Genomic DNA, 18189 nt, shown 5'->3' on the forward strand with positions numbered 1-18189 from the left:
TTTATTCATAAAGAGAAAAAGTAAGGATAAATTAAAAAGAATGAAAATTACTTTATACTTTTGAACTAAATTTATGATATAATCCTTAAAAAAAATTTAATCAATATAATCCTTATAATAAATATGAATTATATTGATAATTTATTATCATTTGTTATATATTACAATTTCACATATAATATTTTTTAATTGAGTATTATATATTATTTTATTTATATTTGTGTTTTACTATACATATTTATTTGAGTGATATTATGTTAAAATTTTATTTCATTGAAATTATTAATCACCAATATTAATTTATAAATGATTGATTCTGATATAAAATTAATTATCTATAATATGTATTCTAAAAAAACATAAAATTAAATAAAATCCGCAATTGGTTAAAATTTAGCAAAAGCAAAAGTGATATTTAACTTAATAACAAGTTTAATGGTTTCATTTTAACATTATTATGATAATTTAGTAAATTAAGAAAATTTTATTTGACTTTTGTCTATGTGTATTCCATGTAAGTACTTTTTAGTTTTGATTTTGGTAAAATTCACTATTATGCTAATTTTATTTTTATTGTTTTTCATTTTGAATGATATTTGGATGAAAAATATTTTTGCTGATTTATCATTTAAGAGAGATGTCATTATGTCGCGGATTGAAAAATGTCACATAAATAAGTCAATATATATGATTTATTATCATGATGTATTTTTATGTATTGTGTTTTGATATATTTAGATTGATAAATACTTATACACATGATGTTATTCGAACGATTTTAAATATTATCTAATTCTCGTGATTATCTTTTTCATTATTAGTCACGTGTACATTACTAGTAGAAGAAAAAAACCACTTCTCTTTTGACGAGACTTTTGAATCTTCTTCTTTTTGGCTTTTGCATGCTTCTTACGCTGCTCTTCTTCTCTTTAATTTCTGCTTCTTTAACTTCTTCTGCCCATCTTCTCCCATTTTGGCATCACCACGCTGCAAATAATCCATAATTTTTGCACCTGGCTGCCAATGGTCTATTACAAGTTGTCAATCCTGGCCTCCAAATGTTGTTGAAATCTAGTGATTTGGCCGGAGAGCACGACTGCAGATTCTTTTGCAACAGTCTTTACTTAATCAATCTTGTTGAAATTGTCATGGATAGTGTTGAAGCAATATCTTTGACCATCCGTTTCCTAATGTTAGGAATAGCAGATTCAGAAGCGAACTGGTGAGCTTCTATTTTTCCGGTTTTAGTGTAGAAAGATTCCATCTAAGAAAATAGCATAGTGATTGAAAAAACTTATTTGTCCTTGTCGTCCTCAGATTGAGTATAATCCTTGTCTTGTTCGGATGGACCAACTTGAGCCGGGTGGGTGGTACTGGGATCTGGCTTGTCATCTATCATAGCAGCAACAAGAACTATCAACTCTCCCCCAGCAGAAGGAATAATAGGAGTGATCTCTTCATCCGTAATGTCGATGTCCTCATCAGCTAGAGTTGTTGGAAGTGGAGAACTTGGAGTTTGTGTATTATCAGAGATAGGCTCATCCTCACCGTGAATTCTCTCCACCTCAGCCATATAAGAAATGTTCACTTCAGAAGCAGTGACTTGCTTGGACGCTTCAAACAATTCAAGCTTGGAAATAGATTGGATCACATCACTTGCCAAGGTCAAGGGAACCTCAGTCAGGATGTTCAATAGAAGCAGAGAGCGGCGAAGACAGGGCTACAATACACATAGAAACATCCACACCATGTGGACCAGCAGAGGAACATTCAGCATAACCAAAATTTGTTCAAAAGTGGGAGCGGTTACCTCTGACTTGGCACTTTGATCACCAGCTTGATCAAAATATTCATTGGCTGGTTGATCATGGATTCAAGAATCGCCATCTTGAGTGCCTTTATCAGGCATTTCAACTTCACTCACGACTGGTCTCTCGCTTGATCTCTAGTCATATTGACTCCAGCATGACCATCATCATCAATTGTAGACTTGTCACTAGATGGCTCAGCAGCTTGATCTACGTCATTATCTTCCACAGGTAGCTCAAGTTCTCGCCTTTTTTACTTTCACCTCAAGAAAGAGAGAGAAAGCGTCCATTTCCAGTTGTTGGATTACAGCGGAGTCCTCCTTGGCTGTTGGGCTGGGAGAGTCAAAGTTGGTCCTCTTTGGCTTGATGATAGCCTGCAGTAAGCTCTCCCTGAGTTCTATTCCAATAAAAATATCTCCGCTGGAGGGCTTCAGAGATGAGATCTGTTTCGACCCAATTTAGCATTTTAACTTCAAGTTTGGCCACGAAATTGAGCATGTCGTCCACGGCAATGGTTGAGAAGTGAACCACGGTTCTATAATCCACCCATCGATCAAAACTTCCCATCCTCTTCTTGACCAAGTTATCAACCTATTGGATGGTCAGATTGATGGTAGTCAGAACATTGGATAGAGAGGGTGGTTCTATTTTTTCTTCTCAGTTGCCTCCTTTTTGGAAGCAACAAACACTAGTTAATGGTACTTTCTCCCTGCTATCACCATCTTCATTGTTAGACCCTGAATTCAACACCAAGTTTTCTTGAATGTTTTCACCGAGGAAGCATTCATAAGCTTGATAGGATGCAGCGGTTTGACATCTACCAACTCAACTTCGTCTTGTTCTAGAAGATGACAAATTTGAATAGCGAAACCATGGGATTAATTGTCTCCTCTTACCAAGTTTCATTTCAAATACTACTACTTGTGTCCAAAGGTTGTTTATAAATCAATAAAATTCCATGATCAAACTTTATTAATTTATATAAATTTTATTATAATTGCTAATATTTCATTTGAAATACTACTCGTATCAAATGTTTCTCGTTATACCAATAAGTCGATGGATACAATGTAACTAAAATGTTTTAATGCGTACAAAATTCAAACGGCATATTAATCACTTACACGACCATTATCGCTGCAAAACACCACTCATGCTGCAAGGTGCTTTAATAATTTTGTATTCAATAAGATATTAGCTCCCACGGAGTAGTCCAATTTCAACAAGTACAGCAAACATGCTTATACTTTGGATCTTGTTTCCAAATGTTTTTTTTCATTTCATACTGTACGAAAGCAAGAGAACAATAAGCGACAGTAAAGTTGTATATAGTTCAATTATGTAAAATGTGTCGTTCATTTGTATAAATGAACATGTTGGCGCCATTCACCTGTATAAACCAAAAATATGTACCTGCATTTGTGTACCTATATAGAACAGTAGACTGTAAAACTTTTGAGTAAAACATAAGAGAGTGCTTTCTTATAGCTAGCTCCTCCATCAAGTGCGAGTGCCACAAGTCAAACAATTGAACACTAACACAGATGGAAGCAACGATTGATCACGTGTTTCCTAAAAACTTAATAAACATATAAATGATGGTAAAGTGTGAAATTCATCCCTCAATTGTTGAAATTTGGATTCCAAACTCATTAATAATCAATATTGACCAACTCCGTTCATCAAACAAATAATGACTTCCTCAAACGAGTTTTTTAGCATCTGAAATGAGTGCGACTCCAAACAAGAAAGAACGGCATAACAAAATCTAATTATCTTCCCTCTGTGTACGAAACAAACTCATTTGATTCAACCGATCGAGCAGTAACTAAGAAAACACCTGATTACTACCACAAAATTCAAGACCTGATTAGGACCACAGCTAAGTAACACTGATACGACTTATTCAGATGTTAAATGAAATTGACAAAACCAGTTCATGCATTCTTCTCACACCATGTTATGTAAAAGTTAAAGACGGATGGACTAAACAAGGATCAGGAGAGGGCAAAATTATAGTTTCAGAACAGATTCACCTGAGGGCCGCCTTTAATTGATCCAAGAGTATATAAGAACAGAAAATGAAGACATCAAAATCTGAACTGTAATGGAGCAAGACTGTTTCATCAGATATAAGAGATAAACACAGAAATGTAAATAATGTAAGATAACTTCAAAAGAACAATGCATGTAATATATAACAAGAAAACTCCTATGACCCATGTGACGAGTACCAAGATGGTAGATCTGCAGTAGATAAGATATAATAAAAAAAAGCAATAAATACTTCAGAGGTAGAGGACAAATACAATCTCTAAAATGAAAAAGGAAAAATTAGGGCATTGTGTCCAATAATAGTTAATATTATATTTTATATTGCAACGCCAGTGTTCTAATAAACCTTGGATTCAGAGTATAATGTTCATCTCTTCCTACCACCACGTTCCCTAAGAGATAGAGATAGCGAGTCTCCAGGACCAATATTGTAATAAGCAAGTGATAAATTGTCCTTGAGGAAACCAGCCTTCCCACTTAGCTTTTGTTTGTTTGCAGGAAGTTGAATGTCCCCAGCAATTTTCTCTTTCAAACTGCCAACTGTTTCTGATAAGGATTGCACCGTAATCTCCAGTACTTGCCCCTTGAGATTTGCTTCATCAACATTTGGAACAGAGATACTGATATGTGCAGGACCCTGTAGTCACCGATGTAATACAATTTATCAAAGGATATTGGTACAGTATATCACACACACATACATATACATATAACATCTTCAACAGAGAGATCAGAAGAGGCTCAATACCGAATGTTTAACCAAAAATTGGTCTTCAGGAACAAGCATAGAATCATCAAGTCTTTGCCTCTTGGGTTCTGGTTCATCGGGCAGTGGAGGAGGAGCTTCCTCAGGTGGAGGTGGTGGAGGCATCCCTTGGAGCATAGGTGGCGGAGGAACCATAGGCATACCTGGTTGGGGCATAGAGATGTGAACGAAAGGTCTGGGACCACCCAACATCGTAAACTGGGATCCCGGAGGAGGTGGAACTGGAAGCATAGATGGAAGCAATGATGGCTGATTTGCCATAAGAGGTTGCCCATGAACCATAGACATAGGAGGTGGTGGTCGAACAGGAGGAACAATATTGATTACTGGAGGCCTAGGTGGTGGTGGGGCAATTACCCCAGTGCTAGTTGGCATAGAGTAGGGGATTGAGGTAGGAGGCCTTGGAATATTCAAGAGAAGGCCTGGAGGTGGAGGCAGTGGCCGAACTGGTGGCATACCAGGTATGGGAGGAGGAGGTGCTGGACCCGGAAGACTCCAGCCATCATTGTTCACATTATCATTTAGGTCCTCCCCACCTGTATTGTGAGAAATGGCTTGTGTAGTTGATCGACCAATACTTCCCGTGTGGCCATCCCATATGACCTGTTTTGGTTGCTCATCATTCTTCTTTTCAATCTCAGCCTTGACGGCATTAGAAACTTCTTCTTCGGTGGTACCAAAAATATCAGGACGTGTTCTTGCAAGTCCCACAATGTTCCTAGAAATTTCATCATCTGCTGCAAGAGTTGTCTCTCTAATCTTAGCAAACATCCTGTCCTTCTGCTCCTTATACTTGGGATCAATGAGAGAAATTCTCATGTGTTCAGACATGTCATTAATGAGAACGAGCTCTCCAGTTATCGGTGAGACAACATATTTAGTTGGATCTTTTTCAGTTAGGATCCTATCTTCAGGCCGCTTCCAATTTTTCACAATTCTCATGGGTGGTTCAGGTTCTTCCGGAACTATTCTGGTCTCATTATTCTTCAAACCACCATTCTCTTCAAGACTAGCAGCTCTCATGCCATCCTCAACCAGTTGGACCTCTTCTTCATCCATATCCATTTCCGCCTCCTTGCCGAGCTCAATAATATCCTCTTCTTCCATAGTGGTCATCTTGCTTCTCCTTATCACTTCCTCAAGTGTCATGGGAGGAGGTAAATCATCATCCTCATCATCAGCAAAGTCAATTGTCTCAACCACAACAAAATCATGCCAATCAATCATAGCCATCTGCAGTCGCTCCTGCTCGATCTCATCTTCAGCCTTCTGCCTGGCCTGTTCTTGTGACCGTTCCCATTCAAGACGATGTAAACAGCGTTCAAGGACAGTCGTCATATCCCCAACACTCCTTCGGAGCTTATCTGTCAACCCTTTCGAAGGCATCAGTACCTTTGAATATGCATCAGCCAGTGATGTAAAGAACATGAACATACTGTGTGTTGGCCGCAGGAAATGGAACTGGGGATTAGAGCTCTCCCTACTAGTAAGACCAGTCAAAAATGACTTCCCGTTTCGGGCCACAAACTGAGCAGTGAGTTTAATTATATCTAGTTCCTCCCCTGTAATTCCTTCGGGAAGCCGAACAGTATACTGCTCTGACTCCGGTGGCTCAAGTACCTTGCGGACAGGTCTAAATTGGGCCGTTGGATCAGGCTTTGTCAAAGTATCACTTGAATCAGCAGCTGGAGCAGTAGCACCTGGTTCTGGAACATCCTGGGAAGGTAGCTGCTGGGCAGAAACTTGATTCTGGGCCCGAGCTTCTGATAGGCGGTGCAGATAGTAAGCATGGTAAGGATCAGAGGCATGTAAAAAGTTGAATTTTGCATTCCCTTCATTGTTTGCCATGATTCTTTTCTCAAATTCTGGTCCATTTTTTGCCACAAACTGGGAAGTTTTATCTACAATGTTTCTTATGTCAGGGGGCGGATATATAATTCCTATAGTCCTAGTGTGGGTAGCAACTGAAGGAGGAGCTGAATTGGATTTATCATTAGCGTTTGCTTGGCCTTCAGTAGGCGCATTTTTCTCATCTTCAGATTCGTTGATCACTTGAGCAAGGGGAATCGGACCAAGATTCCCATCACCTGGCGGCGCCGGAAGGGGCAGTATCGAGAAGGAACCTAGCATTTTTCAATCTGCAGAAGGCAATCCATATGGAACATTGCTCAGTCAAGTTGTGATCTTACAATGGCTAAGACCAAGTATAAAAAAAGTGTAATTCAGGAAGAAATTTAGCAATATAAATTAAAGGTGTCAAAATTCGGAAAAGAACACCAAAATAAAAACAAAAGATAAATGCGGAAAAAGTTGAGAGGCAAATTCATCTAACACAGACAAGAATAAACTAATCAACAATGTAAAAATTATAACACCAAAATGTTGCCTATATCAAGTTTTACTTAGAATAATTCGCCATAAGCTCAAGAGAAAAATCCAATCCCAGAGGACTATCCTTGTTGCTGGAAAACTCCTCAAATTTAAGAGTCACTTCGCAATTACTTGTGGAGCTTATGTGGTGGTTAATTTCTTACTTTCTCAGTTTCTCCCAGATTATGTGGGAACATCACCCACCCCATAGAGAAATGCCCACTCTAGAGACTCTCATTACTGTTCTAAACAAATTACTCCTACCACCACCTCTTCAACTCTCAAACTTGAACAAAGAAGCTCATTCATGCAACCAAATTAGGAATTCGGTTGCGAATGCTGTACAATAATTTGCAACGATCAGGCAAGCACAAGTAAAAAAAATAACTTCAATAAAAAAATGCCACATTCAATTAGCTGGGAATACGTTGAATGGCTCCTAGATTTTGACCTAATGCTGTTCATTTTTTAAAGCTTAAAGGGTGAAATGCTTGGGATGAGCTTCTCTAAGGAGGCAATTGGATTGATGGATGATTTGAAATATATTCAAATGTATTTTTGTAGTTATTGAGAAACAAGACCATAAACTTCAAATCCCACCATTTTCAAGTTATATAGTATTTCACTTTAGTTCGGATGAATTTCAATCTCAACTCATAATTAGATCATTCAAAATCTATTATATTTATGTAACTAACGTATAAATAAGTAATATATATTGTTAACTATGATGCTATAATAGATTTCAAATCAATCTCCCACGTAAAAGTACTCGAGTCCAAGACTGGATTTTCACCAAGAATCATAAAAGAATAAAAATAAAAATCAAACATTCAGATGTTGGCGTCCGCATTTGAACTGGGATAAGAATAGCAGGAAATATAATGGTCCGAAATAACCTAACTTCAGATGTTGGAGTCCACATTTTTGTCGATTCCAGCTACCATTTAATTCACCGTGTCCATTCAGTTTATGTGTATATAAATGATTCAGCGACTCAACACTAAAATACTAACAATCGTACCACCAAAAGCAGCAACCAAACAAAACTCATGCCCACATATTTGGGAGAAAAGAGTAGGGAAACGTGAGAAAAAGACTGAGAATTAGACTAAAATACCAAATTTTAAGGGCTTTTTCGAGTTCAAAAGGTTGAATAGTACTTACCTTAAGATTTCTCACGCATCAGCTTTGAGGTAGGAGATGGAAGGATCTAGGGCAGAAGCAGAATACGTCTCGATCATTTCTTCACTAATGAAATGGTTTTTGTACATTTGGGCCGGGCCAAGCCAAGCCAAGCCAAGCCCAAAGCTAGACAATATACAATTCTATAAATATTATGGCCCAATACAAAATAATTAATTTATTTTTAAAAATCAGTTAATTAGATTTTACGTATATTATTTTATAAGAATAACCAAAACAAAATTGATTTAACCATTTCTTAAAATATTAATGTTCACTCGATGAAAATAGCAGAGGAAAATTTTAAAATAATGAGGATATTTAAATAAAGAAAAAAAATTTATTAACATCTAATCAAAATTAGTTACTTTAGGACTTTATGTTAATTAATACAAATAAGTATAACAAGAATTGAGAAAAATTTTAAAAAAAATTGGGACAATTAAATCAATTCGGACTATACCAGTAGTTCAGCAGCATGATCTATAACTTGATCTTCCAACTGTTTCTATGAAGCGTAAGAGGCTTCAGTTCCAATACTTAGTTGAAAGAGTGGGGAAACAGATTCAATAATTGAATAATAAATGGTTTTCATAGGGGGCAAAGAGGTGCTCATAAAGTCTATCCTCTAAGCTATCCCAGCATATGTAATGTGCTCTTTTAAACTACCACGGCAGATTTGTGATGAAATTGAGAGGGTACGTGCAATCTTCTGGTGGGGAGTTGATAATGGAAAACGGAAATTGAACTGGCGCTCATGGGATTCCTTATGCCACCCAAAATCTAGAGGGTCTCGGATCCTAGATAATGGCAGAATTTAACCGTGCTTTATTAGTCAAACAACTCTGGAGACTTATCCGCGATCCGGGTACTAAGGGATAACCAAAGTCACCTTCTCATGGCTTTTGGGAAACATATTACACAGCTTCTCTCGGTAGTCCATGGCGAACTCCTAGCTATCCTTGAAGGTATAAAACTACTCTATGATTAAAACTTTCTTGATGTATTGATTGAATTGGATTTCTTACTAGCAGTGCAAAAAGTTACAGCTATTCAAAGATGATCTTGGCTATATTGGTGTATGTGCTACTTAAGTTGGAAGGCATATAAGAAGACCAGTAATTTCAGATATTGCACATGTTAGTAAATCGGCTAATATAGTAGGCCATAAAATTGCTTATTTTGTTCTACCCATCCATCGTTCGTCTGGATGAATGGTGAGTTTCCCTCCTGGTTAGTTAGGCTTGTAATGGATGATTATTCTTAATACAATTACAATTTTCTATCAAAAAAATATTATAAGACACGATACAAAATGTGGAGCTTGTTAAGTTTCGTTTTTGTTCATTATTTTAATTTAAGTGATTTTATTTTTAAGAAACATTCGAATTATACTTGGTAATATTTGTTATTATATTANAATTTTCTTATTTTCAAGAAAAACGACTGGTTTTTTTTTAAAATAATTTAATTTTTAAAAAAATTCAAAAATAATGTAAAAAAAAACATTTTCAAAACTAATGCAATCCGCGTTTACGGAGCGCGAACGTTGCTCACGTGGAGCAGCGTCCGCGCTTCGTGAGCACGGACGCTGGTCCACGTAAGCGACGGAATATATATAAAAACCGTCGATGATACCGTCGCTGTAAGGAATTATAACCGTCGCTAATTAGCGACGGTTTTTGAACCGTCGTTAAATGCCGAAATACATTCTTCACGCGTCACGAATAATTGTATCAACACCGTGCACATGTACGCCACGGATAATCTTGAACTTTCAATGGTTTGCAAGTTTGCAGCGTGCAATATACGCTACGAAAAGCTATTTCTGTTGTAGTGAAGATAGAGAAAAAAACAAATAAGAAATTCATCAAAACTGGGATATCTCAATTGAATGTTGTTCATTTTCCTCAACATCATTCTGTGGTCGAATGTCATGTACAAGATGCTGTAGACCAACATTAAGCAAATTTGTAAAATTGTGTATGTTCGACCAAGACGGAGTCTTAAAATCCTGCTGACCAAACAAACCAAAGTTAGTCATCTCTGAGTCACTGAAAAAACTAGATTGAATAGTAGAGGTTCCTGAAAAAACTTATTTTTTGATGAACTTATTGTCTGTTTTTTTTCTCTATCTTCACTACAACAAAAATGGATTTTCGCAGCGTATATTGCACGCTGCAAAGTTGCAAGCAGTTGGAAGTTTAAGATTATTCGCGGCGTACATGTGCAGTTGTTGATAAGAAAGGTATTTCGGCATTTAGCGACGGTTCATAGCGACGGTTTATGAACATTTAGCGACGGTTCATAGCGACGACGGTTCATAAACCGTCGCTGATTCCTTACAGCGACGAAAAACCGTCGCTAATGCAATTTTAGCGACGGTTTAAAAAACTGTCGCAAATTCGTGACGGTTGCTATATTTATTCCGTCGCTAAAATATTCTGTCGCTTACGTGGACCAGCGTCCGTGCTTACGAAGCGCGGACGCTAAGCGCGTATTATATTAGTTTTGAAAATGTTTTTTTTTACATTATTTTTGAAAAAAAAATTTAAATTTAAATTATTTTTCAAAAAAACCCGAAAAACGACACATGATTTCAAATTTAAAACATGTTTATTAATTCTTAATAATGAAATTTTATCACCTTATTTTCAATCTCTTTGCCCCAAAATATATATTTGTCAATTTTTAAACCTCCCAATATTATTATGATTAATTTAAATATTCACAACTTATAAAACAAATATTTTGTATTATATTTAAATCAAATACATTGTGTTTTAAAATTCTAAATTTATCAGTACTAAGCATATCCCAAAAATCAATTCAACTATAATTTAATAACATTTGGCAAACAAAAACTCTTGGCATTTGTTAAAATATCCTATTAATAAATTTCAAACATAATTTTTTATCACACAAATTCTTCCCACAAAACCATTCCCCTAAAATATTTTTTCCCAAATCATAAGAGAGATTGTCTCCCTACACATCAAATAGGGCTTGCAAGGATGGTAGTATTCAACTGAGGGGATGCTTCACCTTGTTTTATATGCATGAAATAGAAATATTAATTCACAAAAAGTAAGGAAAAAAGAGGTCAGTGAAAAAGAGACTACAGAATGTGAAATAAATAACATTCAGTTCACCTCAAATGCATAATTTATTTCTCAATATATTTTGTTGTACAAACCCACTCGATGACAACAAATTTCACAACAATCAAGTTGTGAAGAAACACAAATCATTCCTGAGGTGCGTAAGAATTTAACTTTCAGGGATTAGTTCAGTTACTTACTAAGCTTTTGAATTTTGTGATACAATCTAATGCACGCTGGAAATCACTGTCTGTCGAGCCGAATGTGAAGCGACAGTAACCAGGGATTCCAGTCCATGAAGCACTATTGATGCACAGACCACAGCTCTTCAGCATGACTTCCCCAATATTTGAGTTATCAAGCGTGATTTCCTGAGTACCAGTACCGGAAGAGTTATTACTTTTGATAGTCTTGCCAAGATAGGCAGAAGGCTTTGCTACAATGGAGACTCCGCCATGAGCTTCGAGAACATCCCAACCACAACTTTCAAGTGTCTGTCAAGCCACAGATCATAAAATTTGCATAAATGTGAATAAAAAGATGGCATATCCAGGGATAAACCAAATTTTGATTAGAACTTTGACTTAGGGGTATATCATGATACCAAACACCAATATACCATTAAGCCATGACCGATAGAAATGATATTTTAAATCGTAAAAGACTGTGCGCCAAATATGTGACCTCCACACTATCATTAATTGTATCATTTAGTATTGGTTGCTTAATGAAAAGGAATAGCAACTAGTAACAGTACGGTTTAAATTTTTTTAAACCATATTCGGTAAGAAGAGCAATTGTTGCTTCCCCTACAGACACATGCATACACACACAAGTATTGAATGTGAAATATGAAGATATTTCAAAAACTATTATCCCTACTTGACCATGTTTTTCAACATCCACGCTAAGTGATAGTATTGATATCGAGAATAAATTATACCTGCTTCAATTGTTTATATCTATTTCCAAGAAGTTCAGTCTGCTCTACAATGGCATTCAGCAGATCACCCGTCTTCTGCTCTTGAAGATCCAGCAATTTCTTCACTGTATATTTTATAGTGCTATGAGGTTTGCTTAATCCGGCAAAGCTATGGAATGTATCCACAACAGATTGCTGATTTATAAGAAGAAACCCAAACTTAAGCCCACTACTTAGCATCTTAAAAAATAATCCTCCAAGTAGAGATACACAAAATGTTGGATTGGTAGAGGAAAGTTTCTCCAGAGTAGCTCTCAGATTCCAGCCATCTACACCTTTGGAGTTAAATTCAACCCCTGAGAATGAAGTATCTAGTATAACCCTTGCTCCAAACTTAGCACAAATGGATAAAAGAATATTTATCTCTTTGTTACTGTAAACCGTCCCAGTGGGATTGACTATTGGACCAGAGATGTAGATCCATGGTTTGTTTAGAGTCTTTAAAACGTCTGCAAGTGTTTCTTCTGTCAGCTTGAAACCTACTTCCGAATATGTAGGAATATTTACAATTTCGGCATTCAAAAATTTTGCAGCAGATACATAATTTCCATTGGTACCAGTAGGGAAGCACAGTGTACCGCCCTCATGAATGCAGCAGAGCACCCACTTACAGAAAAGTGCCACTGGGCAGTCTGCATATATCAATTCTGTGCTGCTAGCCGATGGGAAGCCATAATTACTGCTAATTAATTGTCTTAAACCATGTGCAACATCAATTTCGGGTTCTGTTATGTTCTGCCTAGCGAAGCTCTCGAAGATGGCAGCCTTTACGGGTGTTATTATGGGCAAAAAACTTTGATCGATATCCATATGGACCAGGGTAAATTTTTCCCGTTCATCTGTTGCCAACTCCGCCTGATCAAGTACCGAGATAGTGGAACTAGAAAAGTCATTGACCTTAGAAGCTCTAGTCGGCTTGGCATTTCTCTGCATGGGAGTAAAGAATCAAGCGAACAGTTGATAAAGCAAATTTTTATAATGAATTTGAGGTGGATATCTGTTGAAATAACACTCTCATCAGCAATTTAAGATGTTTGATCACATCATAGAATCTGAAATTGGGATAAAAAAATTTGCACGTTTCAAAAATATCTTAGGTCAAGAACAAAGTACGAATAAGAGCCAAATCTCTCTGGGTAAGCACATATCGTACACTAGTCCAACCTATGCCACGATCCAGGATACAGAATAGGTTAATTATTCGCCTACGACAGAAAATCTTGGGGTGTTGGATTATGAAGTTACGATCATTAGGAAGCCATGAATCATGTGCCTTTAAAGATAATTGTTTGAAGTTTTAAAGCATTACAGTCTAGATAAAATGCAGAGAGGGATTAAAATATAAAATCATATTTTGGTTCTTCCATTTAACTTCAAATAGTAATGTTTGATAATTTTACGAGGCTTTAAATGGTTTGAAAGGATCGTAACCATCACTTGAGATAAAATAGCAGATATATATTTGATAATAAACCAGACCACTCAAGACATCTCGAACGGCAGATAGATATATAAGTTGGCCAACTAACCTGAGCAGGTGGACGTCGATCAGCAAGTTGAAAAGACAGAAGCTCATGGAAAAGACAACCATAGTAGTACTGACTAACTATGGCTGTACTTCCTTGTAAGAGTTCCATGGTCTTGCATAGTGCTTTAAACATTGTCTCTTCTTCTGTTATCACGAAGGCCACCTCCAAATCTGAATAAACCTAACAGGAAGAGAAGAGGTATGGGACGAGCTTAAAATTCAGGTTACAATAAAGAGGTTTAGAAATCGTTTAAAAAAAACACTGAAAAAGTCTTTGCTTATTTAAATACCTTCTATGTCCAGACTAGCTCCGGACTTTGACCAAATCGACCTAATATTAGATAATTTACACACCTTATTTTTTAGTAAGCCACAGACAATCGCTGCATGTGATGGAAGAGGAGTTCCAGCGAGATATTTTAGGACTCCATTGGAAGTGGGAAGACTAGATAACTCAAAATGCTCCGACATATCTAGAAACAAACGACATCCAATTTCTTTGGTGATATCTAAAAGAAGCTCAAATGCAGAAGTAGTAACTGACTCAAAATGAGCTATCCCAGTGATGACCACCTCTGGCTTCAATTTTTTTATCAGCTCTAACATCAAATCTGACTGGCCAGGTGCTTCAATGACTGTGATTTGTTCCTCAACATTTCTCCCAGGTTTTGTCCGCTACGAAAGAAGCACAAAATATAAGAGTATATTACCTTCTTTCTCTAGGTGACACATGAAATGTTCACATATGTGCTTAAATCCTCCTGGACAAACATCTGGGATGAGTTCATGAAACTGACTATCATGTTGTCTGTTTAAATGTCTGCTGGTATTTTTCTATCTATCTTTAAGTATATATACCAGTAGAGAAAAAATTATGTCACACAATTCAACATATTGAGATAGTTTCAAAGCATTATAAACAATATATACAATAGCGGTCCAAGAGAAATAAAAAACAATCTTTTAACAAGGAGAGATGGTGAATAAACTGGTTCCGATCTTAAATTAGACACAGAACCACTCTGACCATTACTAAATGTACATCGAAGTATGCATGTAAATCTTAGCTGGGAACAAGAGAAAGTATGAACAGGTGCCTATATGGTAAAATTAAAAAATATCTAAACCACAAATGGAGAAATATAATATTAAAGCACAATATGATAAGATTCGCATTGAGAAATAAATTGTTAAGAACACAATTTAAATGCTGCCGATGCCAAAAAATTAGGTGGTCAACATTTTTAAAATAGAAAATATTCTGCACAGGAAATACAACAAATGAGAGTGTGATTCAGTGGACATGGCCATGCATGTCAGCAACACACACCTAGAAAGTCTTCACAAACCTTTACTCTTCACGAATATGAGACAGCAATCGGGAACCACTTCTCTTCAAGGACTAATATGTACTATTTTCCTGACTCACTGATGCCTTAACGTATTTAAAAAAGCAATCATACATGGCCCTCTCTCAAAATAAAACATTGCTGACTTATAGATTGGGATTATCACTAACTGCATACCATAAAATCAGAAACTGATGTAATTGAACAAAATGAATTCAAAATAACCATACCTCAATATTCAGGGATGTTAACCACTGCCTTGGTAAATGTCGCGATAATTGTTCATCAACAATGGCGAGGCGGGGGGACAACATTCGAAGAGCACTTTCAATTGCCACAATCCTCGATGGAAATATAACAACATTCTAGCCCAAAAAAAAAAAGCAGGGAAAGAATGTCACGCCAGATATTTATATATTGTTTTGTAACAACCTCACTGTGCATAAGAAATCCAAGTTGAAAAGCTATTCTGAAGATAGTCTATCAACGCCAAAAGACTCTTTGTCCATAAAGACCTTAAAGCTGAATGATAAGGAAAAATGCCCAGTAATAACTTTCTTCTTTGGAAAAAATGCAAAAGACTTGCAAGTCATCCTAAAATTGAGGTAAGAGCATCTAAAGCTATGTTTGGCAAAATCAGTCTAAGGGCTTAATTTTTTTTGCAGAAGATTATATGACAGATCGAGAAACTACACAAAAAGGCATGACTGAGAGTGCCCCCATGGACAAAGAGATGATTTTTGACCAATTCAAAAAATGTATCGGTCCTTGTTCTATTTGACAACAACAATCACCTTTTTTTCCCTTCATAAGTAATGAGTGGAATTAACTATACAAGTAAAAGCAAGTCTAACTACTTACCTAAGGTCATAACCATCCCATTTACATTATTTTGGTGCAGGTTTTACTCTAAAATAATGCAATTTTTGCATCTAACACAAAACACATCTCCAATTCATCTATTTCAAATTTTACTCTTGGAAAAAAAATCCCAAAATATTCTCTACTTTTTATTTTATCTCATAATTTATTCCACCAAAAATATAATTACAAAAATCAATATATAATCTTATTGAAATTAATTTAAACTAATAGTATAAACTAAATATATTAATATTTTTAAGTAATTCATTCCACCAAAAAATAATATTTTAAAATACTTTTATATTAAATTGTTAATAAAATTAATAAATTTAGAAATTTGATGTTTTTAAAAATTCAGATTGTTCTAAATTTGATGTTTTTTTATTTTTATTTATGTTAAGCTGCATTTCGTTTGATTATTTTTATTTTTATTTATGCTATGTTGCATTGATACCCTTTACTATTTTTCATGTTATGTACTATTGATATCGTTGTATTTGTTTACCCAATAATAATTTCATAAATTATTGAGTTTTTTTAATTAATAATAAAAAAATATAATTATATCATGTCAATTTTTTTTTTAAATTTTTTTTATATATGGTAATAATAAATATTTGATTGAATAAAGAATAAAAAGTATAAATATGATTATTTCTAAAATAAATAATTTATTCAATTCTATATTTATTTATGAAATAATAAAAAATAATCAAGAAACTTAATTGGAAAAAAATGAAAAAAAATTTAAAATAATAGATAGCGCAGCTACAGTGCTGAGGCGCAAAGAACCCTAAAGATAGTGAGTTAAGGTCAATAAGAACATCAAATGCAACTCACTTACATCTGCAGTAAGTGGTACGTGATGGTATGTTCTCATGAATCCAGCAATAAGACTACGAAATCGTCTGCTTCCAGCTGGTGATTCATAAGGGAAAAAAGAAATCTCTTTTAGAACATTAGCAAGATGAGCTAGGAATGGTATCTTCTCATCTGCAACAGAGTCATCTTCAAAGGACAAATCCAAAGAACTGCTGATATCTTTGAATCCATTTCTTAGAAACTCGAAAATTTTTTTTACCTGTCAGAGAAACAGAATGACTATCCTTCACTTTCTTAGTTTCTTTACCTAATTGCACCGTATGGTGAGTTTCAAGATGTATCTGTATATTTAAATTTCCATACCTGATTAGGTTGTCGGAGTTGACAATTATATACAGATAAAGCATGAGATATATGACCCCCAGTTTGGGCATAGGCCCAGGCAGTGCGGGCACAAATAGGTTGGTCTCCACCAAGCCCCATGAAGAACTCAAATCGGTGAGGACTATTCTTTTCAATTTCAACTAAAGCTGAAATATCCGTATCAGCAGCCTGCAACATTAGATCTTCAAGATGTGTTTATTTCATGGACATAGGTAATGCATTAAAGCTGTTTTTATCACCTGAATAACTTTAGTTTGCCAAGACTTGTTAACACGAAGGCCTCGACGCTCAAACAAACGCTTACATACAGCTTGTCCTGGTCGACCTCCCATATTAAATATCATAATCCCGAGAGGTTTTATAACAGATATACCTTCTTCAACAGCTCTTGCAATAAGCCCTAAGCCAAACTGGTCCTCGACAAAGCCCTGAAGACAACAAAGAATAGCTCAACAAACCAGTGGATTGAGCATATTTTGAATGGACTGAACATCTCTGCAAACGAACCGCGACTAGAATGAAATGAATGGTATATGAGACCGCATGTATTTCCGACAATAAAAACAAACTGAAATATCTTGAACATAAGACAGATAAGCATTGCAAAAATGCATGTGAAAAAACCACGATAATTTTAAACTGAAAATAAACCTGACTGAGCTGATCTAGTTGAGAATTGGATTTGTGAATTTTTCAAAAAGGCCGTTAAAAAAAGTTAGACAAATTTTGAGGGGACAAACAAAACTGGAGTTTTTGAGTGAGTACTCAATATTACAGAGTTCATAACTTCAGATACATTACTTTGGCTGCCTTAATGACACATTCATGTACAAACAAAACATTTACAATCATAATGCCATGACATTCTTCATCATGAAGCATTTAGATGCAGGTAAGTCAAACAAGTATAAGAATGAAAAAGTTCACATGGTACACCAACCTGGAGGGCGCAATAGTTGCTCAGGGAATGTAAGA

The 18189-nt window shown here is 35.7% G+C and overlaps 2 protein-coding genes across 2 annotated transcripts; both read right to left on the bottom strand.

Moving 5' to 3' along the window:
• Nucleotides 1-4050: 4050 nt before the first annotated feature.
• LOC140969299 (probable splicing factor 3A subunit 1) lies at nucleotides 4051-8277 on the bottom strand. The gene is made up of 3 exons (XM_073430615.1): nucleotides 8167-8277; nucleotides 4612-6767; nucleotides 4051-4500 (listed from the first exon to the last, which is right to left on the bottom strand). The coding sequence occupies exons 2-3, from the start codon at nucleotides 6757-6759 to the stop codon at nucleotides 4231-4233; spliced, it is 2418 nt and encodes an 805-aa protein (XP_073286716.1). The 5' UTR covers nucleotides 6760-6767; nucleotides 8167-8277; the 3' UTR covers nucleotides 4051-4230.
• A 3023-nt stretch (nucleotides 8278-11300) lies between these two features.
• Nucleotides 11301-18183, bottom strand: LOC140969300 (methionine S-methyltransferase-like). Its single transcript, XM_073430616.1, has 9 exons — nucleotides 18155-18183; nucleotides 17454-17642; nucleotides 17194-17382; nucleotides 16853-17089; nucleotides 15375-15509; nucleotides 14150-14470; nucleotides 13797-13976; nucleotides 12229-13194; nucleotides 11301-11779 (listed from the first exon to the last, which is right to left on the bottom strand). Exons 2-9 carry the CDS (start codon nucleotides 17556-17558, stop codon nucleotides 11474-11476), a joined length of 2439 nt encoding a protein of 812 aa, XP_073286717.1. The 5' UTR covers nucleotides 17559-17642; nucleotides 18155-18183; the 3' UTR covers nucleotides 11301-11473.
• Between the last annotated feature and the right edge of the window lie 6 nt (nucleotides 18184-18189).

The sequence above is a fragment of the Primulina huaijiensis genome, unplaced genomic scaffold (genome assembly GCF_012295235.1).
Source record: "Primulina huaijiensis isolate GDHJ02 unplaced genomic scaffold, ASM1229523v2 scaffold40399, whole genome shotgun sequence".
Taxonomy (NCBI): domain Eukaryota; kingdom Viridiplantae; phylum Streptophyta; class Magnoliopsida; order Lamiales; family Gesneriaceae; genus Primulina; species Primulina huaijiensis.

What these genes read in the sequence shown, in the direction of transcription:
- LOC140969299 (XM_073430615.1), bottom strand. Translation starts at nt 6,759, where the DNA reads ATGCTAGGTTCCTTCTCGATACTGCCCCTTCCGGCGCCGCCAGGTGAT. An exon ending in AATTTTTGGTTAAACATTCG is followed by an intron (nt 4,501 to 4,611) that starts GTATTGAGCCTC and finishes CGGTGACTACAG; the next exon opens with GGTCCTGCACATATCAGTAT.
- LOC140969300 (XM_073430616.1), bottom strand. Translation starts at nt 17,558, where the DNA reads ATGATATTTAATATGGGAGGTCGACCAGGACAAGCTGTATGTAAGCGT. An exon ending in AACTCCGACAACCTAATCAG is followed by an intron (nt 17,090 to 17,193) that starts GTATGGAAATTT and finishes TTTCTCTGACAG; the next exon opens with GTAAAAAAAATTTTCGAGTT. An exon ending in GTGGCTTACTAAAAAATAAG is followed by an intron (nt 13,977 to 14,149) that starts GTGTGTAAATTA and finishes TCTTCCTGTTAG; the next exon opens with GTTTATTCAGATTTGGAGGT.